This window comes from Narcine bancroftii, chromosome 3, assembly GCF_036971445.1.
Source record: "Narcine bancroftii isolate sNarBan1 chromosome 3, sNarBan1.hap1, whole genome shotgun sequence".
NCBI classification, from domain to species: Eukaryota; Metazoa; Chordata; class Chondrichthyes; order Torpediniformes; family Narcinidae; genus Narcine; species Narcine bancroftii.
Window position 1 is genome coordinate 35,648,069 of NC_091471.1, and position 26,853 is coordinate 35,674,921.

The 26,853-nt window shown below is 40.3% G+C and overlaps 2 protein-coding genes across 8 annotated transcripts in view; one reads left to right on the forward strand and one right to left on the reverse strand.

Annotated features, from left to right (window-relative positions):
* Nucleotides 1–19,783: 19,783 nt before the first annotated feature.
* Nucleotides 19,784–26,853, forward strand: part of haus1 (HAUS augmin-like complex, subunit 1) — a 36,586-nt gene continuing 29,516 nt past the window's right edge. Inside the window, exon 1 of one of the 4 annotated variants that reach the window (XM_069923790.1) lies at nt 19,784–19,989. In XM_069923790.1, the coding sequence (XP_069779891.1) occupies nt 19,969–19,989 (21 nt within the window). In that variant the 5' untranslated portion in view covers nt 19,784–19,968. The remainder of the gene's footprint in view (nt 19,990–26,853) is intronic. The other 3 variants (XM_069923789.1, XM_069923788.1, XM_069923787.1) reach the window with 3 other exon arrangements.
* Nucleotides 21,208–26,853, reverse strand: part of LOC138757076 (uncharacterized) — a 40,803-nt gene continuing 35,157 nt past the window's right edge. For all 4 annotated transcript variants that reach the window (XR_011353326.1, XM_069923804.1, XM_069923802.1 and 1 more), the window contains one exon: nt 21,208–21,419. Coding sequence is in view for 3 of the 4 variants with exons in the window: in XM_069923797.1 (XP_069779898.1) it covers nt 21,376–21,419 (44 nt within the window). In the remaining variant the exon portion in view is untranslated. The remainder of the gene's footprint in view (nt 21,420–26,853) is intronic.

Genomic DNA, 26,853 nt, shown 5'->3' on the forward strand with positions numbered 1-26,853 from the left:
TTGTAAATTTATTAACTTAATTCATGCAGTAGAGGGAGTAAAGCGCCAACAGTAGCAGTTGTTTTAGACGCAGAGAAGGCCTTTGACAGAGTAGAATGGAATTATTTATTCAAAGTATTGCAAAAATTCAGTTTACCAGAGAAGTATATTAATTGGATTAAAGCATTATATAAGGGGCCATTAGATATATATCAAAGCAATTTAACTTAAGCAGATCAACAAGGCAGGGGTCCCCACTATCACCCTTATTGTTCACGTTAGCTATAGAACCATTAGCAGAATTGATAAGAACAGAAAATAATATAAAAGGGATAAAAATAAAAGACAAGGAATATAAAATCAGTTTATTTGTGGATGATGTTATAGTATACTTAACAGAACCAGAACTATCAATAAAAGAATTATATAAGAAATTGAAGGAATATGGAGAAGTGTCAGGTTACAAGATTAATGTAAATAAAAGTGAAGCAATGCCAATGAATAAGGTGGATTTCTCAAAATTTAAGAAGGAATCACCATTCAGATGGCAAATGCAAGCAATAAGATACCTAGGTATACAAATAAATAAAAATCTCGGCCATCTATATAAACTCAATTATTATCCACTAATGAAAAAATTACAGGGCGATTTAGAGCATTGGAAAGATTTACCATTAACATTAATAGGAAGAATAAACTGTATTAAAATGAACATTTTCCCAAGGATATTATACCTATTTCAGGCATTGCCAATACACTTGACAGAGAAATTCTTCAAGGAGTTAAAGAAAATAATAAGGAAATTTTTATGGAAAGGGGGGAAACCGAGGATAGCACTAGATAAATTAACAGAATGGTATAAACAAGGAGGCTTACAACTGCCAAACTTTAAAAATTATTATAGAGCCGCACAATTAAGATACCTATCAGATTTTTACCAAACAAGGGAAAAGCCAGATTGGACTAGATTAGAACTAGATAAAATAGGGGAAAAGATACCTGAACACATATTATATAAATGGGATGAAAAATTGGTACAATGTAGGAGTTCTCCAGTATTACATCATCTGCTCAATATTTGGAAGAAGATTCATGTAGAAAGGAATAAAACAAATTACCAATGACCAAAACTAATATTGACGCAAAATCAGTTACTCCTTTTACAATAGATAACCTTTCCTTTAGAGAATGGGAGAAAAAAGGATCAAAAGAATAGAAAATTGTTTTTCAGGAAATAGATTATTATCCTTTGAACAAATGAAAGATAAATACAATATAACTCAAGATACAGTGCTGGCATATTACCAATTGAGATCCTACTTGAAGGACAATTTAGGAAGCAGTCTGAGGTTACCAGAGGGAAGTAACTTTGAATATGTGATTACAGATACAATGATAATCAAAAGATTTATAACAAATATGTATATTAAACTGCAAGAAAAGGAGAATGAGGAAACAAATGGTAAAACTAAACAAAAATGGGAACAAGATTTAAATATAAAGATAAAAAAGGAAACATGGGAGAAGTTATGCTCTGGAACAATGAGAAATACAATAAATATGAGGTTACGTATGATACAATATAACTGGATACACAGGCTATACATTACACCTCAAAAGTTAAATAAATGGGACCCAACAGTATCTGACAGATGTTTTCGTTGTAAAAAAGAAATGGGAACAACAATTTATGCAATCTGGACATGTGAGAAAGTAGAAAAATTTTGGGAATATCTAAACCAGATATTAAATAAAATTACAGAAAACAATATACCAAAAAACCCAGAGATCTTCCTCCTAAGTAACATAAAAAACAAAGAATTTGGAATTGATTTGGATGGTGCACAAAAAAGATTTGTTAAGATAGTTCTAGCCGTAGCAAAAAAATGTAGTATGTTAACCTGGAAATTGGAAGATAATTTGAAAATACAACAATGGTATATAGAAATGAATAAATGTATTCCATTAGAAAAAATAACATATAGTTTAAGAAATAATATTGAAATATTTGAACAAATATGGGAGCCATACATGAAACACAATAGAGAAAACCTACCGGGGACATTCACCACCTAAATTAACGAAAGGAGAAGGAAATGAAAAGAATTGACTCAGTGGAATTTCTTGTTTATTTTTATTGAATGACAACATTGTTTGACTGGTTTAATGTATCTTAGATTTTGTACTTTAAGTGGATGGGGGGGGTAGATAGGGAGGATGGGATGGGAGGAGGGAGGGAGGGTGGAGAAAATGACACTGTATATATTTGAAAAGGAAAATGTATGTATCATGGGCAATGTGGTTTATGGTGTGAAAAAAAAATCATATTGTGGTCACTGCTCCCTAATGGTTCCTTTACCCAAAACTCTCTAATTACCTCTGGTACATTACACAATTCCCAATCTAGTGTAGCTGATCCCCTGGTGGACAAGATGCTATAAAAAGGCATCTTGTTGTCATTCTACAAATTCTCTCTTGAGATCCAGTCCCAACCTGGTTTTCCCAATCTACTTGCATGTTAAAATCTCCCATGACCACCACATGCCCATATCACCCACCTTTTCAATTTGCTGTTGTAATTTGTTGTCTACATCCCAGCTACTGTTTGGAGGTCTGTGTAATTGCCAACAGTGTCCTTTTACCCTTGCCATTTCTTAACTCAACCCACAATGATTCAACACCTTCTGATCCTTCATCACTCTTTCCAATGTTGATCCTTACCAACAGAGCCACGCTGCTTACCTGCCAAATCTTTTGATACACTGTGTATCCTTGGACATTCAGCTCCCAATGACATCCATACTTTAGCCATGTCTCTGTGATGGCCATAACATCATACCTGCCCTCTGTAACTGTACCATAAGGTCATCCAAATATATAACCTTCAGTCCTATGTCTGTTACTTTTTTTTTACTCTGTACCCTTTTGTTCTGAAACTCATCCTAATGGCTGCAATTTTGCCCTTTATGTCTGTCTTCTGTACAAATCCCCATCAACTGTTTCTACTTGTGTGGCAACTGCCCCTTCTTCTTACTCTTCACTTTGGTTTCCACCCCCTGCCAATTTGGTTTAATCTCTTTCCCCCATTAGCATTGCTTGGATATTGGTTCCCCTTCCCTGCAGCCCATCCCACTTGTACAGATCACTCCCTTCACAAATCTTGAAACCCTGCTGTCTGCATGATCTCTTCAGCCACTCATTCCTCTGTGCTATCTCACTGTTCTGAACTTCCCCAGCTCATGGCACCAGGAATAATCCAGAGAGTACCACCTGCTGTTCAGCCTTCTTCCTGACTTCCAAAACTTGTTTTGTGGGACCTCACCCATTTCTGCCTAAGTTATTGGTATTAATATTGACCACGATCTCTGGCTGCTCACCCTCCCCTTCAAGAATATTCTGCACCCACTCAGAGAGTCTTGGACCCTAGAACCTGGAAGCACCACACTATCTTGAGATCTATTTTGAGGCCACAGACTCTCCTATCTATTCCCCTAACTAATGAGCCCTCTATGACTATTGCTCTGCCTGACTTGTCTCCTCTGTTCTGAGATTCAGAGCCAACTACAGTCCTATTGGTCAGTCCTATTGGTCTGGCTGCTGCCTTGCCCAATTATGTCATCCCCTTCAGCAGGATCCAAAGAGCTATACTTATTGCTGAAGGGAAATGGCACAGGGTGACCCTGCACTGACTGCTTTCTTCCCTTACATCTCTTGGTGTTCACCCATTTACAAGCTGAATCTTGCACTCTGGATATAACTACCTGCTCAAAAGTCCTATTACTTGTTCAACCTCCCAGATGATCCTTGGTTCATCCAACTCTAGCTCCTTAATACGGTCTTTCACGAGCTGGAGTTGACTGCACTTCCCACATCAGGGTAACCATCAGATTCCATAAATTCCAACATTGGACAGGAGGAGCATTCCACTGCAATATCGCCCATCACTCCTGCATTGCATTATGGGCAACAAAGACCAAGTCAGCAATAATGAAAGGAAAAAACTTGCCCTTCTTACCTGTTGCTTTGGCCTCAGCATCTTCTTGCTGAAAACCTCTTGAGCCAAAGCTTCAACTGGCCCACTCACACGATGGTTTCTCCCACAATGGTTGCTCCGCTTGTACCTCTCACCTACTAAAGCAGTTCTGCTCTTGATCTCGCTCCAGCTCCTGTTTGTTGGAAAGGAACTTCCAGCCAAGTACTCACCTATTTAAACAGACCTGTGTTTGTTGCTGCTTGGGCTTTTAGTCATTTGTGAAGATGAGAAATAATTTCATAAATTGTTCTTGGCTGGAAGGATGAAGATTGAGGTGGCTTTAGCTGATGTGAATTCATTCATCACTCGATGCTTGAAATCAGGTCCATGATGGCCCTAGAAGTTGCCAAGGATCATAGAAAATAGAAAAGATGCATATTGTTTTACTCCAGTCATATAGAACTGGCCCTTTGGTCCAATACATCCATGCCAACCAGGTTGGGCTTCTGGCCTCATCCTGCATTTGGTCTGTAGCTCCACACTCTTTGCAAGAACAATTAAATCTGGTTTAGCCTAAAGAAGCTCAAATCCCTTGAATGAAATTTTTAAAATTACAGTCAAGTATTTGCCAGTGAAAATCAAGATAAATCTGCAATGCTGGAAATACTTGGATCAGGTTGTATCTACAGATAGCTTTCAAAGACACCTTTGAATTGTCATTTGGAGTAAGATGCATTGAAAATGTTTGTGCTATTCAAGCAAATCAATCTATACTTAGGTAAAATAGAGCAAAAATAAAAACAAAGTGGAGGATTAGTATTATAGAGACAAGTACAATTAAAACAATGCTAGAACTACAACAATGTCAGGAGGTTAGTGCTGCCAAGAAATCTGTTCAAGAATCTAACAGCAGTAAGGAAGCTGTCCTTTTGTATGTTTTATATTTGCACATCTTCTCTATGGGAGGAGGAAGAAAGGAATATGACAGGAAGAAATATCCCTTTAATAAAATGGTGCTTTCCTGAGGCAGTAGGAAATGGAGTCGGAGTTGACGGAAGGGGAGGTTTTTTTCATGAGATGACCTGAGCTGTATTCACAACTTTTGAAGTTTCTTGTGATCTTGGGTGAAGCAGTTCCTCTACCAACCTGTGAAGCAACCAGACAGGATACTTTTTTTGGCCAAATGGTTTACAGTAAATCTCTGGTGTGTATTAGCCTTGTTTTACAGGGGCACATGGGGAGTGAAAATGCTGTATTTTTCCATCCGAAAGGCCTGTAGTGTTCCATGTTCTATTGAAGCATTAGTCTCATCAGCCAATACCTTGCACAATGTTGTGTTCAACATGGGATTTGAAGTTTTTGACTATGCCATGGAAAAGATTATGATCACTAAGCTAAGCTAATGAGGGAACTGTTTACCAGGAAAGTGAAGCTCCTCCCACAAAAAGGTCTAAAAGGGAGGTTTAAAATTGATTCTGCAGTCACACAATATAAATTTAATGTAAAGCTGGAAATGTCAAGTCAGTCATCATCTGAGAATCCGAGTTAATATACAGGGTTGGACCTAAAATGTTGCCTATATTTCTCTCTCCAGATTTTGCTTGACCTTGCTCTTTTCTGCTTTCTTCTTGATATGCCATAGACATAGACCAGACAAGTGTTAAACTAATACAGGGCTTTTATTAACAGACTCTCTGCCACCACTATACTGGCCAGTGGGGAAACATCTCCATCTGTTATATCACTAGGATGGAGCATCTCTACAGCCATAGCCAATAGTAAGCATGAGAAGCAGTCAGTATAATACACCCCGCCCATTACATCATCACATTCACCCCCCACAAAAGATATTATACTGAGCAAAGCAAAAGCTGGAAAAGGAAGCAGGTTAAAAATTTCAGAGGTAAAAGGTTACAGCAGGATAACGCAAAACCAGAATTAATTGGAACACAGACCAGAAAACAGGCTACTGAGATAACATTAAGTAGCCTTGGTAATTATGTCTACAACTAGAAATGGTCATAACACAGACTCTGGGAAGGTTTAGAAATACGACCAGATCTGTGCAAAGACACTGGTGGGAGCTGAGCTTTATCTCCTGCGAAGGACTTTTCACACCAGCTGTGGAAGGGAGTGGAGAGCAGGAGGCAACATTCTCACGAGGAGAGTATTTTTCCTTGGGCAATGGATCAAGTAACTGATTTTCTCGTGGTGGGGAGGGCAATGTCGGAAAAGTGGAAGAGCTAGCAGACCACAGACCAGGTGAAGCCAGGTCTCTAAGGGAAACGGTCTCCACTCTCCCATCAGGAAAAGCAACATGAGCATGAAGCAGTTGAACACACTCTACAAGTGGGTCAGATTTGCTGTTTTCTTAATAAGACCTCTCCGGGCTCAGATAGCTAAGTCGACAAGGACGATCCAATCTTCGATTTTCTAAGGAAAGTAAAAACACGTTGGTGAGGACTTTCATTGGTAGCTGTACAAAGCAGTGTACGAATTGAGTGTAATGGCCCTGGCAGCATGTCTTGCCAGCTGAATGCTTCAGCCCATGGGGTTCATCTTGGTTTATTGTCATCGATGCCAGAACATGCCCTCCCCGCGGCGGCGATCTGTCAGAGCTTGCCTCTTCACTGGCAGTTCCACTCACGATTTTGGCTGGTGGAAAAACCTTTCAATTTCAGTGCAAGAATGATAGCTTTCCAGATTGTACCATTACTATGCTCCACCTGACCATTACCCCGCGGGTTATAGCTTGTAGTATGACTAGTAGCGATTCACCTATCAAGAAGGTATTGCCTAAGTTCTGTATTCATGAAAGCTGACCCTCTGTCACTAGGAATGAAGTTAGGATAACCAGAAATACTGAAAATCATATCAAGACATTTAATAACAGAACTAGCAGAAACATCAGCACATGATATAGTGAAGGGAAAACGAGAGAATTCATTAATGACATTCTGATTGTTTGAGGGTAGCAGTCCTTTAAAATCCACACAGAGGTGTTTGAAGCGTAATAGGAGGAAAAAGGGACTTTTGTGTCGCAGGTGGTGGCAACTCCATGAGTGGTCTCATTCTCTGTGGGTCAGGGCTGATTTCGCCTCTACTCAACATAGCCCAGTATAGCCAGGCGTTTAGTGTGGTATACACACTTGTCATTGTTAAGGGGCAAGTTCAGATCCTTGGCCACCTGGAGGAACTTCTCTAAATTACAATCACGATCATTTAAGTCCTTGCCACATATAGTGACATTATCCAGATAAGGGTAAGGTGGCTTGCAAATTGTGAGCATCTACTAGCTCATCCATTTCTCTTTGGAAAACTGAAACACCATTGGCAACACCAAAAGGGACCCTTTTAAATTGAAATATTCTGCTGTCTGCATCAAAAGCAGTAAGCTGCCTTTCATCCTTGTGAATGGGCATCTTTGGCTGATTTCAAATCAATTTGTGCAGTATATTTTTTATTATGCAATCTGGTTTACCATGTCTGAAATACATGGCAGGGGATAAGCATCCAGTTGCATAAACCTGTTTATGGTTTGGCTGTAGTCCATGACCATTCTATGTTTTGCGCCATTTTTGACAACTACTACTTGTGTGCGCCAAGGAGTTGTGCTGGGCTTGATGATTTTTTTCTCTCAGTAAACGACTAACCTCGTTCTTAATAAAGAGTCTGTCCTCTTTACTATAGCACCTACTCTTTGTAACTATAGGCTTACAGTCCGGGTTTAGATTGGTCAAAAGACACGGAGGTTTAATCTTAAGGGTTGACAACCCACAAACAGCCTCTTGGTAGTGGGCCATTAATTGCCAGTACAGTACTTTTCATTTGGCACTGGAAATCTAGCCCTAATATTATTGGAGCGCAGAGACTGGGTACCGTGTAATGTGAAATCTTCGTATTGGTTTCCCTGTTCTTTCTGGATTATTCTGCAGCAATTTCTAATGTCTCGTTTTAGTCCAGAACAAACCATCGAAATTTTGCGCTTAGATGGATACAGGTTAAGATTCAGGGAGCTTGCGGTTGTCAGGTGGATGTAGCTGTCGGTACAATCAAACAAACAGTCAATGAGCTCCCCGTTTACCTTCACCCTCATCGGGGAATGCTTCAGCCCATGGGGTTCATCTTGGTTTATCGTCATCGATGCCAGAACATGCCCTCCCCGCGGCGGCGATCTGTCAGAGCTTGCCTCTTCACTGGCAGTTCCACTCACGATTTTGGAAGAAGAGGAGTCAGATGAATCATTGGTTCTCCAAGTCCACACAGCAGTCTCATGGCGGCGCCCCTGCTTATTAGCACTGCTTGTGCGCTTCTTCTTCCCTCTCTTCAACTCATGACATGAGCTAAATGAGGACTCTCATGCTCAGCAGGCTCTGGCCCAGTGCCCTCGCTTTCTGCATTTGGCACAATCGGCTCGTCACGCAGGGCCCTGTGAGTGTAGTGGCCTCTATGCTGCAGTTTAGTTGTGCTCAGCAGTGGATCATCACTGCGGGTGGGCTTCGGGGGTGCCGCTTCAGCACATCTTTCCTTCTCAAGCGCTTTATCGCTTTGTCGTGCAGCCCTGAGGGTCTTCGATTGTTGTAGAGCAGCATTAAAGGTTAGGTCCGGGGTCTCCAGTAAGCATTGCCTGATGTACCCCGACTCCAATCCGCTTATGAATGCGTCCAACATTAAGGCTTCTCGGTGGACTTCAGCCGTGACAGCAATGCTGCCACAGGCTCTGGGTAGCCCTTTTAGTGTGAGTGCAAAAGCATCTTTGCTCTCTCTGGCTTGTTGATTTTGAGTGTGAATTTGATGTCTTGCAAACTAAGTCATTTTGTGGCATATCATAATAGGTTTTGAGGAGGTTCAGTGTATTCTGGTACACAGCTGCTTCCCTAACCACGCAGTTATGTACTTCTCTGAGGAGAGCCACAAGATGGTCCATCTTCATAGCGTCTTGCACAACGTTGTTCACTCGCATGTAGGCTTCAAAACACTGGAGCCAGTGGTGAAAAATTTCTCCAGCTCAGGTGGCATCTCAATCTATCTCAAGTCTTCCTGATTTCAGGGAAGTATCCATGATTTAGAGTCTATTAATAAAATTGATATGCCATAGACATGGACCAGACAAATGTTATACTAATCCAGGGTTTTTATTAACAGACCACTATACTGGCCAGTGGGAAAGCATCTCCATCTGTTATAACAGTAGGGTGGAGCATCTCTACAGCCATAGCCAATAGCAAGCAACTCCATACATGAGTATACTACACCCCACATTACATCATCGCACTCCTGTAACTTCAGTTTTCCATTATCTGTTTTTTTTTAATTTTTAATACTGATATAACAGCTGCATCTTAACCACACATATTCAATGTGTAAAACAACCTTTTTAAAGAACTCCTAAGCAACCCTGTGAAGGATTAGGTCAAAATAGCACCTGACTGCTTTGATTAATTTATCCAGAAAGGCAGTGTTTGGCACTGGAAAATGATTCTCAATCCCAAAGATGTTGCATGACCAGAGAATAACAGTCACAATGCAATTGAGATTTGGGGTGATGCAGCTCAACCCTTGAAAAAGTATCAGAATGGGATCATGGAGAATGGCACTCATATGGACAGATGAAATACCATCAAATGGGGCAGGAAATGAGATCAATTAAACAAGGAAAATCTAGCCAATGTGCTTTGCAGTTTTAATATTATGGTGAGTGAATTTAAGACTTGTTTAAAAGGGTTCAAGTAAATTACCAGGGATGGATAACTGCACTATTCATTCTAAGATGCTTATCATTCCAGAATTAGTAGTAACAATCTGGGAAGAGTTAGAGTGATGTGGAGCAAGTTTAGATAGGTCAGCACAACATTGTGGGCCAAAGGATCCATATTGTGCTGTACTGTTCTTTGTTGCTCACAGCAATTCTCATCCATTTTTTTTTCCATTCACATACCACCATAGAGCAGCTATAGTGAGTGGAAAGAAAAAGGCTGAGTACCACTGTGCACTTCCTGTTAATCTGATCTGGGTAAGATTGATTGAACTTCTCTGCATGCCATGAAGTAAGCAATGAGTCTGGGGAAGTGCTTGAAGAAGCAGCTGATATAAGCAGGATGTGGTCTGGGTTCTGCTGTGAGTTGCTAAAATGTAGCTGTCAACAAGATTTACAATGCAAATGCATAGCAATATCATGGAAATCCAATATAGATTTAGGTATGGAAAGATGGCATGCAGAACTTCATAGTTATATATCACTGGAAAATATAACTATGACCACTATACTGGTCATAGTTATACAAAATAAATATCACTAGTTTTGGAAAATATGGCGGCCATACTTACAAATGTGGGTTTGAATGTTTGATGAACTCTCTGAAAAACCTCACTTCTTGGTAACCTCCGGTATTAGAATTTACGTTAAATGCTTTATTCCTTTGACATTCTCCACTCCTTTTTTTTTAGGGGTTTTGGGAGGAGGGGAAGGAGGTGGGGGAGAGTAGGTTTTTTTTTAATATATACCACATGCATAACTTTTTAAATAATTTTGAATTTAATGTAATGTAATTGATATTGTGGTTTAAAATTTATAAATAAAATATATTTAAAAAATGTAAAAAAACAAGACTTACAATGCATCATATATAAGAAAGGTGGTTTCAGCTGATCTAGCTTTATCCCAAACAATTTTTGAAAGTCGTAAGCATAATAATTATCATGAGAATAATACTGATAAATTTAGACTTTTCCCTAGAAAAAGAGCCCCGTTGCACATGAAATGGAATGACATTTTAAAATGAACTAGTTCACGGACCTACAAACAGGTTAGAGATAGATTCAGCAAAGAAATCGGTCATTTAGCCCATGGCATTCATGCCAATTTTTTCCCCCATGTACAATAATCCCATGAGCTCGCATTAGGACTGTGTCTAGCTAAATGTCTGTTAAATGTAGTAATTGCATTTCATTCCATCACCTCCTCTGCAGTGCATGACAGATATTGACCACACTCTATGAGAGAAAAATGTAAAAATATCCTTTAACCAATTTTGCATCAGCTTAAACCTTTGCCCTCTTATTTTTGACATCCCTAAGGTGGGAAAAAGATTCTAAGAACCTACCTTTTATATACCTCTATCAGATTCTACCTCAGCCTCCTTTAGAAAATATGGTCCCAGCCTATCAAATTCTTTCCCATTGAAAACCTCCATTCCAGTCAATAACCTTGTGAAACTCTCCAGTGTAATCACATCATCATTTTCATGGAGTCCTCATCTCTCAGTGTCTGATGGATGTTCCATGTTGACTATTGACAGATGGCCTTGCTGTCAAAGGTGTTTGTCAGGAAGAGCTTGTCCATGAAGGATACATAATGTGGCAAAGTTCAACTGACTGGGATATTAAATGGCAACGGTGTGGTGGAACACTGTTGTGCAGTCATTGTACTGGTTGGCCTGCACCCAATACTGTATCCTCTCCCGCCAGGATCCCTAATAAAGATGGTATCGCCCAACTCCCCCTCTCTCAGTATTGCCTTGGAATCAGGCCAACAGCGTGTAAGATATGACTGTAAGTTTATAGTGATTAAGGCCTATTGATCTTGACTTCAGGCTTGATTGATAGCGCTACAAACAAGGCCAAGCCCATCATTCGCAACATTTCGGATAGGTAGATCTTCAGCACATGGTGGCTTTTGATGCCTATGTACTTTGGCTCCATGCACAGCCTGATGCAGCCAAACATGAAAGTACACATCAGGGCCACATTGCCCCTGTTGATTGGTAACTTGTACATGATAACCCTTCAGACCCTTTTCATCTTGGATCCCCATGTGAACTGGAAGACTGTTCTGATAACTGCCAGTACAGAGGTAGAGGTGATGGACCACACCTGCGCCATGTACAGCCCCTGATATACACGATGATCAGGGATGCCCAGTCTTATCCAGCAGCTATGGACATTCTGAAAAGCCAGTATTGGAGGAAGGTAAAAGAGGCCTACGCTAGGGACCTTCTGGCTATCCATAAGCAGTGACCTGGGAGTTGAGCACCGAGTACCTTCAGGCTCTGCGAACTCTTGGATGGGCCTGTGACTACAAGGCAGCGACGGCCGCGGTAAACATGGAGGACCTGATCAGAGACACCTATGTTGTGGGCATAAGATCCAGCTACATTTGGCAAAGTCTATTGGAGCAAGGTGAGCTCAATCTGCAGAAGGCAGTCAAGCTGGCGGACACGCTAGAGGTGACCCTCCAAAATATGGACACGTACTAAACCAACAATGTGGCCTCCTTCTGGTTATTGCGGGCGCCGCCATCTTGGGAAGTTGGAGGGCCGCAAGCCTGCAGCACACCGCTATGTCCTGCCAGTGACCCGACCATGGCCACTGTACTCTGTGAGCACCCGAAGTGCTACTTCTGTGACCTGCTAAACACTGCCCGGCAAAAGATGTGATTTGCGCTAACTGTGGGAATAAAGGACATTAAGCTAAAGTGTGTAAATCCGGGTTGTCCTCTAAACACAGCAGTACAACATGTAGGCCACCATCTTGGACGCAACCAATTCCTCAACCCGGCAGCACCACTTGCGGACAGTGAGGGCTGCTATCTTGGACGCCGCCAGCTTCCAGCAGCGCTGCGTGTGGGTCATGGGGGCCACGTCTTGGAACCGAATGCCTGAACATTCCACTGTATCAATGGAACCCAACAGCAACTCAACACTGGCCTCCATCACGCTAGTCTAGGGGAGCCCTCACCAAATCGCCAGATCGATGATGGACATTGGGGTAGACAGACATGTGATGAGCTGTCTGTTCGACAGTGGGAGCACGGAGAGCTTCATGCACCCTGACACAGTGCAGCGTTACTATCTCATGGTAAAGCCAGTAAACCACAAGGTGTTGTTGGCCTCAAAATCCAAAACAGCAGATGTCCGCGGCTACTGCGTAATGTACGGGCACAGACTACAAAAACTTTAAATTTCTTGCGATGCCACAGCTTTGCATGGCTGTGCTGCTGGGGCTGGACCTTCAATGCCGCCTTAAGAGTGTCACGATGGGAGGAGTCACGTGATGGAGTAGTGGCCGGACGGTGAACTCCAGCCTTCTCCAGAAAAGTCGGGAAAAACAAAGGAAAACACAAAGGCACAGAAATAAAAGTTACAGAAAAGTGAGTATAAAGGTGGAAAGAAGATGGCGACAAAAAAAGAAAAATCGAAAGCAACGGTAAGAAGAGAGGAAGAGAAGACAAAGGAGGAAAAAGGTGAAGGCCTTACCTGTCCGAAGAGGCCCGCTGCGGAGAGAGAAACCCGCTCCCTCAGGTCGGTAAATAATGGACTACAAAAATGGCTCGCTGAGCCGAGTAAAAGTGCGCAACCGCGCATGAAAAAAAACACACCGACGGGAGGGGGGACCAGCTGGGGAGTCGATCTCCACAGCCGGCAACGGCAGCTGCAGAACACCTGCAGCAAGAAGAGACCACAAAAGACAATAGAAACAAGAAAGAAGAGAAGGAAAGGGCAACAAAGAAACAACAGATGGCCAACCCAGAGGAAGAAGAAGAGGAAGAGGAAGAGTACAGTGAAATAGAAGAAGAAAAGAAAGTCAAGATAAAGGAGGTACTTTCTCTTATTAAAGGATACATGGAGTCATTTAAAGAATGGCAAACACAGGAATTTAATGATTTATGAAAAAGAATAAACAACACAGAAGAGAAAATGAATAAAATAGAGATGACCTTAACAGAAATGGGAAAGAAAATGGACAAGATGGAAGAGCGGGCAGTAGCAGCAGAAATGGAGGTAGAAGACTTAAAAAAGAAATTGGAGGAATCTAATAAAAAAACTAAAGAGACACAAGAACTACTAGCTCAAAAAATAGATACAATGGAAAATTATGACAGAAGAAATAACATAAAGATAGTGGGCCTTAAGGAAGATGAAGAAGGCAAGAATATGAGGGAGTTTATAAAAGAGTGGATCCCTAAGACCCTAGGATGTCCAGAACTACAGCAAGAAATGGAAATAGAAAGGGCACATAGAGTATTGGCCTCTAAACCACAACCACAACAAAAACCAAGATCTATTGTAGTAAAATTCCTAAGATATACTACAAGATAAAAGGTACTAGAGAAGACAATGGAAAAAGTAAGAGAGGGCAACAAACCACTGGAGTATAAAGGGCAAAAAATCTTCATTTATCCAGATATAAGTTTTGAACTCCTAAAGAAGAGAAAAGGCGATTTTATGGAAGAAAGGGTATAAATTTATACTAAAGCATCCAGCGGTATTGAAAATATTTATTCCAGGACAACAAAACAGACTATTCTCGGATCCAGAAGAAGCACGAAAATTTGCAGAACAATTACAAAAATAGACTGAGGGAGGAATGAGAGTAAAAATGATCACGATTGATATGTATGTGGGTAAAGACAAAAATAGACTGAGGGATGAAGACGGGTAATGAGAGTAAAAATGATCACGATTGATATGTATGCGGGTAAAGAGGTATAAGAGTGAATAGAGACAATGGGCATACGTGAATGTATCTGTACTTAGAGGAAAATATAGATAGTATAGACAAGAATTAATAAGGGAAGGTAATGGAATAGAGAGAATAAGGAGGGAATTAAAAGAGTGACCTTTGTGACATATGAAAAGTGAAATCTTTTCTGGGGGGGGCGGGGTGGGGGGAAATAGCGGTCACTGCAAAATCAGTTGACGCTTGCGAGTGGATTCGCAAATCCAAATGGAGAGGGGAGATGTGGTTGTCCGACAAGGGATAAAGGACAACTCAGGAGGGGAAGGGGAGATTGGGGATAAATAAGATAGAAATAGGAGAATAAGGAAAATGTTGGATGTTGTAGGAATGTTGTCTTATAAAGAGTTGAAAATAAGAAAACAGAAATGGAAAAGGAGGAAAGGTAATGATGGAAAAACGGAAAGAGAAGATAAACAAAATATAAAAGGGCTACGCTGAACTATATGACTTTAAATATTAATGGAATACATAACCAAATTAAAAGGAAGAAACTACTAAATTTAAATTAATAAATGTATTCCATTAGAAAAAATAACATATAGGTTAAGAAATAATATTGAAATATTCGAACAAGTATGGGAGCCTTACATTAAATACAATAGCGAAAACCTACCGGGGACAAACATTACCTAAGTTGATGGAAGGAGAAGGAAAGAAAAGAATGGACTCAGTAGAATTTCTGGTGTATTTTTGTTGAATGACAACATTGTCTGACTGGCTTAATGCAACCTAGATTGTATACCTAAAATGGATGGGGGGGGAGTGGGGGGGTGGCTTGGGAGGAGGGAGGGGGGGGGAGAAAAAGTCACTGTATATGTGTGAAAAAGAAATAGTGTATATCATGGCTAATGTGATTTATGGTGTGAAAAATAAAAAAAGTTAAAAAATAAAAAAAAGAGTGTCACGATGGGAGGGGCGTGGCAAGATGGCGTAGGGAGTAGACGTGAGATTCCACCTCTCCCCAGCTGAATAATTAATACCCGAATTTTTTAAACTGTTAGAACTTTAAAAGTATCTTTTATAAGATTTTAAAGATTTTTTGGCAGCCATAATGGAAGGTACTAAAACTCAAGCTTCAAAAAAAGCACAGTTCAAAAGAGCAGAAAGTGCAGAGGAGTTGAGGCCTATGTCGTTGAAGGCTCCACAGAGGTCGATTTTTGAACAGCCAAAGATTCAAAGGACCAGCCAGGCGAAGGTATCTTTAACACCAGCACACTCAACACAAGATGGCACCGTCACTGGCCATTCGTCGGAGTGTTGCGCTTGCGATTCAGAGCGTGCTCCCGTGGACGCAGGGCCTTCTGCAAGCAGGGGCCCGACACCCGATCGCGGTCTCGTGCATGCTGGACTAGTTGTCGACATGCCAAGCCTAATGGTGGAAATCTCAGACCTCCGTAGAGGGCCCATTCAATACTGGGCATGCGCGAAGATTCGCGCATCCACGTGATGTCTGAATGGGTCCCGACGACAGGGCTGACTCTCTCCAGACGGCCTGAACATGTTGGGCCTGTGTGGGAGGGGATGCTGACCCAGAGTTGGGAGGCCCGGGTAGCAGCATCTATTTTACAAACTGAGGAAGGGGAAGAAGAGGAGAGAGAAGAACACTCTGAAGAAGAATTGGAACTGATATTGAAAGCAGCCAAACTTCTTAAAGGGAGATGTTTCAAAAACGTGTAAAATCCTCTAGAACCAAATCTCCAACTTTGCAAACTTTTAAAACAGTACAGGTGGAAGAAGATACTACATTGTCTATTTCAGAAGAGTTTATGCGATGTATGGATAATATGGCTGTTCGAGTAACTCAAGGTTTTCAAGAATGTAAGCTTCAATTTACTGAATTATGAGGTGAAGTGGCATCGATTAAGCAAAGTGATTAAATGTTTAAGAGAATTGGATGTGGTTCAGGGGGAATTTAAAGATATCAAGCGAGCATTTTGTGATTGTACGGATACTGTAGATCAATATACTGAATGAATAGGTTATTTGGAACATTGTTTAACAGATTGGAATGTTCAGAAGCGTGATTTTTTGCAGAAGATTGATTTGTTGGAGAATCAAAGTAGACGCAATAATGTTAAAATAGTGGGATTACCAGGAGATTTGGAAGGAACGGATCTGGTGAAGTTTTTTTGGAAATGGATTCCTGAAGTGTTGGGAAAGAATGCTTTCCCAGAAGGATTGGAACTGGATAGAGCACATAGGGTGTTACGAAGAAAACATTTTCCTGATCAATCCCCATGGGCAGTTTTAATTCGTTGTCTAAGATACCAAGATCGTGAATTAATTTTACGATTAGCAGTTCCGAAAGCTCGGCAGAATCAAGGCCCGATGATGATTCAGGGACGTGGGATTTTCTTCTATCCAGATTTAAGTCAAGATGTGATACGATGTCAGAAGGAGTTTAATCCGGCAAAGGCTGTGTTATGGAAGAAGGGTTATCGGTTTGCTTTTAGGTACCTTGCTGTGTTGAAGGTGTTTTACAGAGATTTTCAGGTTAAGTTTTTGGATGATGAGGCTGAAGCTTTGTCTTTTGCTAATTCTTTGCCAAATAATTCTCATAGTTCAGAGTTGCAGAAACAATCAAAATCTGAAACGTAATGGCAATGGGAAAGGGGATAGCAGCAGAAATTATCAAGATTAACATTCGACTTGGAAAGGAGAAGAGGATTTATCTACTGTTGCAACTGGTGTTCAGGATCAATCTTGTGGAGTTGAAGGGGTTAGTGGAATGTCTGTAGCCCCTGAACGTCAGGGGCTACTTTCTTCCCCAAAGCTAACAGTGAGAAGAGGTTGTTACCAGGGTGAGGTATGATGTTGGCTGTCTTCTTGGGGCAGTGCTGCACATTGATGTTTTCAATAGATGGGAGGTAAGAGCTCATGCTGGTCAAGGATATGTTTACCTCATTCTGCAACCTACTGCATTCAGGAGCTCTCAAAATAACCAAACCTGGCTGTGATGTAACTAGTGTAAGGTAAAACATCATGAGATGGGAATGTGTAAGGAGTTACCCTGTGCAGGGCTGTAACAAGATGTGAATGCATCCTTGTACTTACAAGATAAGAGAGACATTGATGGATTGAGAGGCAGGAAGCTAGCAGGGAAAGGATAGCAACAGTTTTAGTCATTGGACAAGTAATGATATGATGATGTTCTAAGCACGTATCCAAGGGTATAAAAAATCACCATTTTGCTGATAACGGCAGAATGCATTCTCCAACTAACATTGTTAGTTGCAAGTGTTACAATCCGGTAATAAAGAACAAAGAACCCTGATTTCGACTCAGTCTGGTGTTTGTCTCACTCATTCATGAACAAAGCAGACCTAACACTAGTCAGTATTTTTTTCCATAGTACATCTGTTGAAATTTGATATAAGTATTTGACAATATGACAAATTTCTCAGACTAACTTAAAAAGTAGAGACATTGCAAATCTTCTGTTCAGGACTGCAGTACAGGGCCCTTTGCTACTCACTTAATGAGACTACAAACAATATATTTGTATTTATTAAAAATGACATTTATTTTAGAAGAAAGATACTCCTCTACCTCCATAGACACTGACTGACCCACTGAGTTCCTCATTTGTTGCCTCAGGTCAGCCAAAGTTGAAGCTCTACTTTCAGGGGTGGCCAAACCACAGCTCACAAGCTACCTGCTGTTTTTGACCTATAATGTGTGGCTCACCAAAATATGTTGGCTGAGACAGGAATCGTAAAAGTCGCTGCTCACAATGATAGTTTTAGTGGGCCTGGCTTGCAATTGCACGATTGTGGTGTGTGTGGCTGTTTGATAGGCAGTGAAATTAGCAGAGAGTTAGTGTGATCCAAGCCTTGCGTCCTCTCGGGCTCACAATGCCCCAACCTCAGACCCTCACCTCGGCCACCCACCCATGTGAGTTCCAGATGCTCTGGCCACCCTCCCATCCGAGCTCCTGATGCCCTGAATGTGGACTTGCCAATATCAACAAAATATTTTGTATAAATATATATGTACTTTTTGATTATTGAAATTAATACAAATTAGCAATTTAAAAATGACATACATGAATAAATATTATTATGTACATGTATTTCTTAATATTTATATATATATTTTAAAAACAAAATGTTCACATAAGAGTAAAAACATCTATGTAATATTTTTTCAGGTCTTGAGTCTCTCAAACATTTGAAGTTTATCGTATGAAAAACCCTCCCCACATCCGTCGGAGAGCAGCAGCAATCATCAAGGATCCCCACCACCCAGCACACGTTGTTCTCGCTGCTGCCAACAAGACTCGCCCCACCAGGTTCGCCAACCATCAGACTCCTCAACAACAAGGTCAATCAGGGGCATATTTAAGGACTCTTACTGATGTTTTCCCCTCTCTTTGGATTGTCCTTTTGTTCACATTTATGTGTAGGTTGAGTCCGGGTTTTTTTTTGCACTGCTCATTCTGCCTGGCCCGCAGATAGAGGAATCTCAGGGTTATATGTGATGCCGTGTATGGACCTGAAATTGAGGAGTTTGGGCAGCCGGCTCTCGAATCACAGCAGGAAAACACGAATGTGTTCACACACCGTGACTGAAGTGAAAACACAGTAAGTCAGCGGGACAAACCGTGGCCTCTCACAGACGTTACTTTAACAGATGTTTTGGGCTGGAGCCCCTCCTAGGAACATAGGAAGTAGGAACAGGAGTAGGCCAAAAATGGCCCATCGAGCCTGCTCCGTCATTCAATACGATCATGGCTGATCTAATTTATGACCTAACTCCACCTACCTGCCTTCTCCCCATATCCCCTAATTCCTCTATCATGTAAAAATAAATCATGGCCGAGACTCGAGAATCACCGAACGCCCCTCCCCTCCCCTTCCCCCTCCCCTCCCCTTCCCCCTCCCCCCCCTTCCCCTCCCCTCCCCCCTCTTCCCCCTCCCCTCCCCTTCCCCCTCCCCTCCCCCCCCTTCCCCTTCCCCCTCCCCCCCCTTCCCCTCCCCTCCCCCCCTTCCCCTCCCCTCCCCCCTCCCCCCCCTTCCCCTCCCCTCCCCCCCTCCCCTTCCCCTTCCCCCTCCCCTCCCCTTCCCCCTCCCCTCCCCCTCCCCCTCCCCTTCCCCCTCCCCTCCCCCTCCCCTCCCCTTCCCCCTCCCCCTCCCCTCCCCTTCCCCCTCCCCCTCCCCTCCCCCTCCCCTCCCCTTCCCCCTCCCCCTCCCCCTCCCCCTCCCCCTCCCCCTCCCCTTCCCCCTCCCCCTCCCCTTCCCCCTCCCCCTCCCCCTCCCCTTCCCCCTCCCCCTCCCCCCGGCTCGGTGAAAGGTGGTGCTTACCGCTCGCCAGGAGTTGCTGTCGCACTCACATCGCCATCATCCGCGGCCTCCCTCAGAGAGCGGCGCCTGAACCTGACGTCACAGCATGCGCGCGCCCCTCATCGCAAGGGGATCTGGGTAACCGCTTGAAAAAAAAGATGGCGGGTAAGATCGGCGGACTCTTCGCCTTCTAGACGTGGTTCAGTTTATAGTAGAATGGATTCCAAAAGCGCTGAGGTATTTTAAAATAAAAATTTAACGTTTACCTGTTCACATAAATCCGTCTGTTGCGTTTCTATTGTTAAAAAATGATTTTCAGCGGTAACATTAATACCCACCAAATAGGAGGCTGTTTCTTCCATTGAGGGATTGAATCCTGTTTGAGCAAGCGATGAGCTGTTGGAAGAGCCCAGCGGGTCAGGCTGTATCGACGGGGAGAGATGGTCAGGTCAACGTTTCGGTCCAGACTCCCTCACGTCTCATTTCTGTCCCTGGATGCAGCCTGATCTGCTGAATCCCTCTTGGTCCTTTTAGCCCTTCGTTGTTCAGTCCTGACAATAGTCGGCCAAAGACGATTGAAGAATGGATTATGGTAATGAAAAGTTAAATATGAGATACTTTTAGTGGCTGACAATGCCTTGTTATCAAATCATCAAAAATGAGCTTTGTTCATGCAATGTGGACAATGTTGGTATATATTTATTCATTCTTAATTGTCCATGCGCTGAAAAGGGTTAATTGTTGGGGTCTGCAGATGCAGCTCGATCAGACTGGATGGGGATGACAATTTTTCTTTCATTCAAAGGGTATTAATAAACCAGTTGAGGGCAGGATACAGAAGTGCTGGAGAAACTCATGCAGCAGCCATAGGAAGAAAAAGGCAGTCCATAATGTTTTTTAGACTGCAATGTCAGGAAAATCGCTGAAAAAAATTAACATGCCTGTTTGGTTGTTGACATTGGGCATCTTTTTAGACTGCAAGTACCTGAGCGTAACAGTCCTGTTAGATCAACAACGAAATTTTTCGGTATGTACACCGCAGGTTTCCTTCAAAAAGTTGTAGGAGTCCTCCAGGATAATTCATGGTGGAGGAATTGACTCAAAATTCCTAAACATTCCTCTTTAGACTGCCTGTGTAGTGGCAAAATTCTTTGATTGTGCCATTACATGGTGCAGTCTAAAGACACCTCATGTCTTGGCCCTGGGCCCTGAGCCCTTCTTGAAGTGTCAACTGTCTTTTACAATGGATGCTGCATGTTACCCCCCCCCTGAGTTTTTCCAGCATTTTGTACATTGTACTTGACCTGAGCCAAATTTCTTGCTAACCTCCAATAAACTAGATGATGTTTTGCATCTGGTAAAGCATTGCTAATTAAAGTGTAACCAGAACTTTTAATTATTTACATATTTGTATTAAATTCTCCATCTTCAATGAGGGTTTTCAAACATTTACTCTTTGTTCATGTTGCACTTATTGTCTTTATTTGATGGTATGACCATTAAACATTAATGTAAGTTACTGCTTCATGAAGAACTCATCGCAATATCTTCTCACTGCTACCTTCGGGCAGGAGGTTACAAAGCCTGAATACCAGCACCTCTAAATTCAAGCATAGCTTCTTTTCAATTGCTATCAGGCTTTAGAACCTCTTGTTCCAATGAAGTACCTGTACAGCCGAAGCAAGAAGAATTTTGGTGTAAATATATGTTGTACAATGTATATTGACAATAAACTCATCATTAAAACTTCAGTGGATTTTGTGAGTGGTTGGGAGCAGTTGGGATTACGTTTTAATGCAAGTAAAAGCAAAGAAATGCTGAAGAAACTCCGCAAGTCTTGTAGCTTCCATAGGAGGTAAAGATATATAACTGATGTTTTGAGCCTGAAACCTTCTTCAAGTTATGAGTAAAAAAACAGACTGCACTCTGCATACTTCAGTAACTGTTCATCAGTGGTGAAGGTAAGGAGTAAGTAATTAAATTTATATACATACAGCACGGTAACAGGCCCTTTCAGCCCATGACCCCGTGCTGCCCAATTGCACTCTATTGACCTATAACCCCCGAGTCATTTTGAATGGTGGAAAGAAACTGGATCATCTGGAGGAAACCCACCCAGACATGGGGAGAATGTACAGTCTGCTTCCAGATAGTGCCAAATTCGAACCTGTGCTGCTGGTAAAGTTGCTGATGAGGAGCAAATCAAACTGCTTACCTTGTTCTCAGTGGTATCTTGCCTCTTAGCAAAGGTGGGGGAGGGGGAAGGGTCAATGATAATGTTAAATTAAAAATAGGGCATACAAGAGTTGGTGTTAGGCCAGAGGACTGGGAAATTTTTAGGATCTAGTAGCAAAAGTAAAAATTGAATAAAGAAAATTTGATTTTTGAGATAAAAACATTCAGAACATTGAGAGGTTGAGTGGATATATTAGTAGGAAGAAGGCAGCTAAATAAGGTTTGGGACCTTGAGAGAATAAGGCTGGTGAATTAATAAGAAAACAAATGGCATATATGTTATATCATGTTTGTCAGCATCATTCTTCGTCATGGAGGGCACTATAAATATCCTTAAGGTTATAGATGGTATCAAATAATGGGGAAGAACTTGTAAAAATCCCAAGTGATAATTATTAGGAAAATTTGGGTTTAAAGGTTGACACATTGCCAGGAGCTGATGGCCTGCATCAAAGGGTTTCAATAGAGATGCCTGCAGCAATAGTGGATTCATTTGATGAAATTTTTCAAAACCTAGCAAGTTCTGGAAGGATACCAGAAGATTAGAAAACAGCCAATATAACTCCCTTCTTCAATAAATGAGGAAGGAAGAAGGCAGAGCTATATAGTTTAACATATGATGTTGGCAATGTGCTTGTGTCAATAATTAAAGAAAAAAACGACTTTTATGAAAGATTAATCATGTTTGACAAGTTTGCTTTAATTCTGAGGTATGGAGAGTTTAAAGAGAGGTGGCTATTAATGTGTATTTATTTTTTATTTATTTATCATACTATGAACCATATCAACCAAAATACATATAAATGTTTATCATTAAATATACACAATGACATTTTCCCACCCCCCTCCAAAACCAATAAATATTAAACATATAAAATACAATAAAACAACATCTTCACAGAAAAGAAAAACCAAAAAGAAAGACGTGTCATCTACTTTTACACATTAAATCTGATTGTGCTTATCTTATCACTTTAGGAGGTGGAGGTCCGAGCTGGCATTTTCTGTTATATTTCATGTATGATTCCCAAATTTGTTCAAACAATGTAATTTTGTCTTTTAAATTATTTGTAATTTTTTCCAATGGAATACACTTATTCATTTCCATGTACCATTGTTGTATTTTCAGGATCTCTTCCATTTTCCAAGTTGATATTATACATTTTTTTGCTACTGCTAAGGCTATCATAATAAATTTTTTTTGGGCTCTATCCAATTTGAGACCTAGTTCTTTACTTACATTATTTAAAAGAAAAATTTCTGGATTTTTTGGTATTTTTTTGTGATTTTGCTTAATATCTGATTTAGCTCTTCCCAAAAAGTATTCACTTTTGTGCATGCCCAAGTTGCATGTATTGTTGTTCCAATTTCTTGTTTACAGCGAAATCATCTATCCAATATTGTTGGGTCCCACTCTTTTAATTTGTGAGGGGTGACATAAAACCTGTGTAACCAATTTAATCACGTGGGCTTGTGTTTATTATGTTCTTCATAGTTCCAGAACATAACTTTTCCCATGTTTCATTCCTTATCTTTGTTTAAATCCTTTTTCCATCTTTGTTTAGGTTGTACTTTATTTCATCATTTTCCTTGCATTGCAGCTTAATGTACATGTTTGTTATAAATCTTTTAATTATCATAGTGTCTGTAATTACATATTCAAAGCTGCTTCCTTCTGGTAGTCTCAATCTGCTTCCCAATTTGTCCTTTAAATAAGCTTTCAATTGATGGTATGCAAACATTGTACCGTGAGTTATTCCGTATTTGTCCTTCAACTGTTCAAATCTTAATAAATTATTTCCCAAAAAACAATTTTCTATTCTCTTGATTCCTTTTCTCTCCCATTCTCTAAAAAATAAGTTGTCTATTTTAAAAGAGATTAGTGGATTTTGTGTCAATAGCATTTTTGGTATTTGGCAATTTATCTTTTTTTCTTTCTGTATGTATCTTCTTCCATATTTTAAATAAATGATGTAGTACTGGTGAATTGTTATATTGCACCAGCTTTTCATCCCATTTATAAAGTATATGCTCCAGTACCTTTTCTTCTATTTTATCTAGTTCTATCCTAGTCCAATCTGTTTTTTCTCCCATCTGGTAAAAATCTGTTAAGTACCTTAATTGCGCAGGTCTGTAATAATTTTTGAAGTTTGGTAACTGCAATCCACCTTGATAATACCTCTCTGTTAATTTGTCCAGCGCTACCCTCGATTTTTTTTTTTCCCCTTTCCTTGTTATTCTCCTTAGTTCTGCAAAGAATTTCTCTGTTAAGGGAATTGGTAATGTTTGAAATAAGTATTGTACCTGTGGGAATACATTCATTTTAATGCAATTCACCCTCCCTATCAACGTTAGTGGTAATTATTTCAATTATTTCCAAGTCTTCCTGTACTTATTAATGGTTGATAATTTAGTTTGTACAAGTGGTTTAGGTTGTTGTCTATCCTGATACCAAGATATTGTATCGCTTGTGATTCCCATTTAAATGGAGATTCTTTTTTGAGTTCTGTATAGTCCGCATTACTCATTGGCATCACTTCGCTCTTATTCCTTCAATTTCTTGTATAACTCTTTCATTGATTTCTCTGGTTCTGTTAGGTATACTATGTCGTCGTCTGCGAATAGACTAATTTTATATTCATTCTCCTTTATTTTTATCCCTTTTATTTTATTTTCCTTTCTTATCAGCTCTGCCAATGGTTCTATTGCCAAGGCGAACAATGAGGAGGACAATGGGAATCCCTGCTTAGTTGATCTGCTTAGTTTGAACTGGCTTGATACATATCCATTTACCACTATGTTTGCCAATGGTCCATTATATAATGCTCTAATCCAATTAATATATTTTTCTGGCAGATTAAATTTCTGTAACACTTTAAATAAGTAGTTCCACTTTACCCCGTCAAAGGCTTTTTCTGTGTCTAACACAACTGCCACAGTTGGTTTTTCATTCCCTTGAGCTGCATGAATTAAATTAATAAATTTACAAACATTGTCTGCTGTTCGTCTTTTCTTGACAAATCCAGTTTGGTCTTGTTTTACTATTTTTGGTACACAGTCGGCCAATCTGTTTGCTAATAATTTTGCTTTTATGTTATAATCTGCGTTTAGTAAGGATATTGGTCTGTATGATGCTGGTATTACTGTGATTATTGCTGTCTTGCATGATTCCTGTAAGTTGTGTTTCTTCCACCTGATTCATTTCTTCCAAGAGGGGTGGGATTAATAACTCTTTAAATGTTTCATAAAATTCTGTTAGAAATTCATCCTCCCCTGGTGTTTTATTGTTTGGTAGCTTTCTTAATATGTCCTGTACTTCCTCTATTTCAAACGGTTTTATCAGTTTACTTTGATCCTCTACTTGCAATTGTGGCAATTCGATTTTAGCTAAAAATTCGTCTATTTTATCGTTTTTTTTCCATCATTCTCGATTTGGTATAGTTGTTTAAAAATTCTTTAAAGTTTTCATTGATTTCTATTGGGTTGTATGTGATATGTTTATCTATTTTCCTTGTCGCCAATACGGTTCTTTTAGCTTGCTCTGTTTTAAGTTGTCAGGTCAATTTTTTTGTGTTTTTTCTCCCAATTCGTAATGCTTTTGCTTTGTTTTCATCATGCTCTTCTCCACCTTATACGTTTGTAACATTTCATATTTTATTTTTTGTCCGCCAACTCTCTTTTATTTTATATCCTCCCTTTTCACTAATTCCTTTTCTGTAATTGCTATCTCCCTTTCCAACTGTTCTACTTTCTGATTGTATTCCTTTTTCATCTTAGATACATAGCTTATCTGTCCTCTGATTAAGGCTTTCATTGCATCCCATAGTATAAATTTATATTTTACAGATTCTGTTTATCTCAAACTCTCTAAATTCCTGTATTTTAAGTAGCATGGGGTTTAACCTCCATCTATATGTTCTCAGTGGGATGTCGTCCAGTTCTATTGCTAATAGCAGGGGTGAATGATCTGAAAGTAGTCTAGCTTTATACTCTGTTTTCCTGATTCTCCCTTGAATTTGGGCCGACAACAAAAACATATAAATCCTTGAGTATGTCTTGTGGCTACTCGAGTAATATGAATATTCCTTCTCTTTTGGATGTTGCCTCCTCCATATATCCATTAGTTTCATTTCTTGCATTGATTTAACCATAAATTTGGCTACTTTATTCTTTTTGTTTGTTATCCTTCCAGTTTTATCCAACACTGGATCCAAATTAAGATTAAAATCCCCACCTATCAGAATGTTTCCCTGTGTATCTGCAATCTTCAAAAAAATATCTTGCATAAACTCTTGATCTTCATCATTAGGTGCATATATATTGAGCAAATTCCAAAACTCTGAGTATATCTGACATGTTATCATTACATACCTTCCCGCTAGGTCTGCTATTTCCTCCTTTATCTTGATTGGTACATTTTTGTTAACTAGTATTGCTACGCCTCTAGCTTATGTATTATATGACGCTGCTGCTACGTGTCCTACCCAGTCTCTCTTCAGTTTCTTATGTTCCACCTCAGTTAGATGCGTTTCCTGCTTAAATTATATATCTATATTTTTTCCTTTTTAAGTAATGTTAGTAGCCTCTTCCTTTTAATTTGGTTATGTGTTCCATTAATGCTTATGGTCATAAAATTCAACGTGGCCATCTTATTATCTTTGTTTTCACTTCTTTTCCACCTCCTCAGCACCCCTATCCCCTTTCTTCCATTATTATTTTTTTTAAGTTTTCCTTTTTTTATCTCAATATATGACAACATGCTTAAAACATAAAATACCCCAACAATCCCCATAACCAATAACACTTTAACCCCAAATGAAACGCCCCTCTTTGGGTTGCCCAATGTGTATTTAGTTTTCGAAGAGG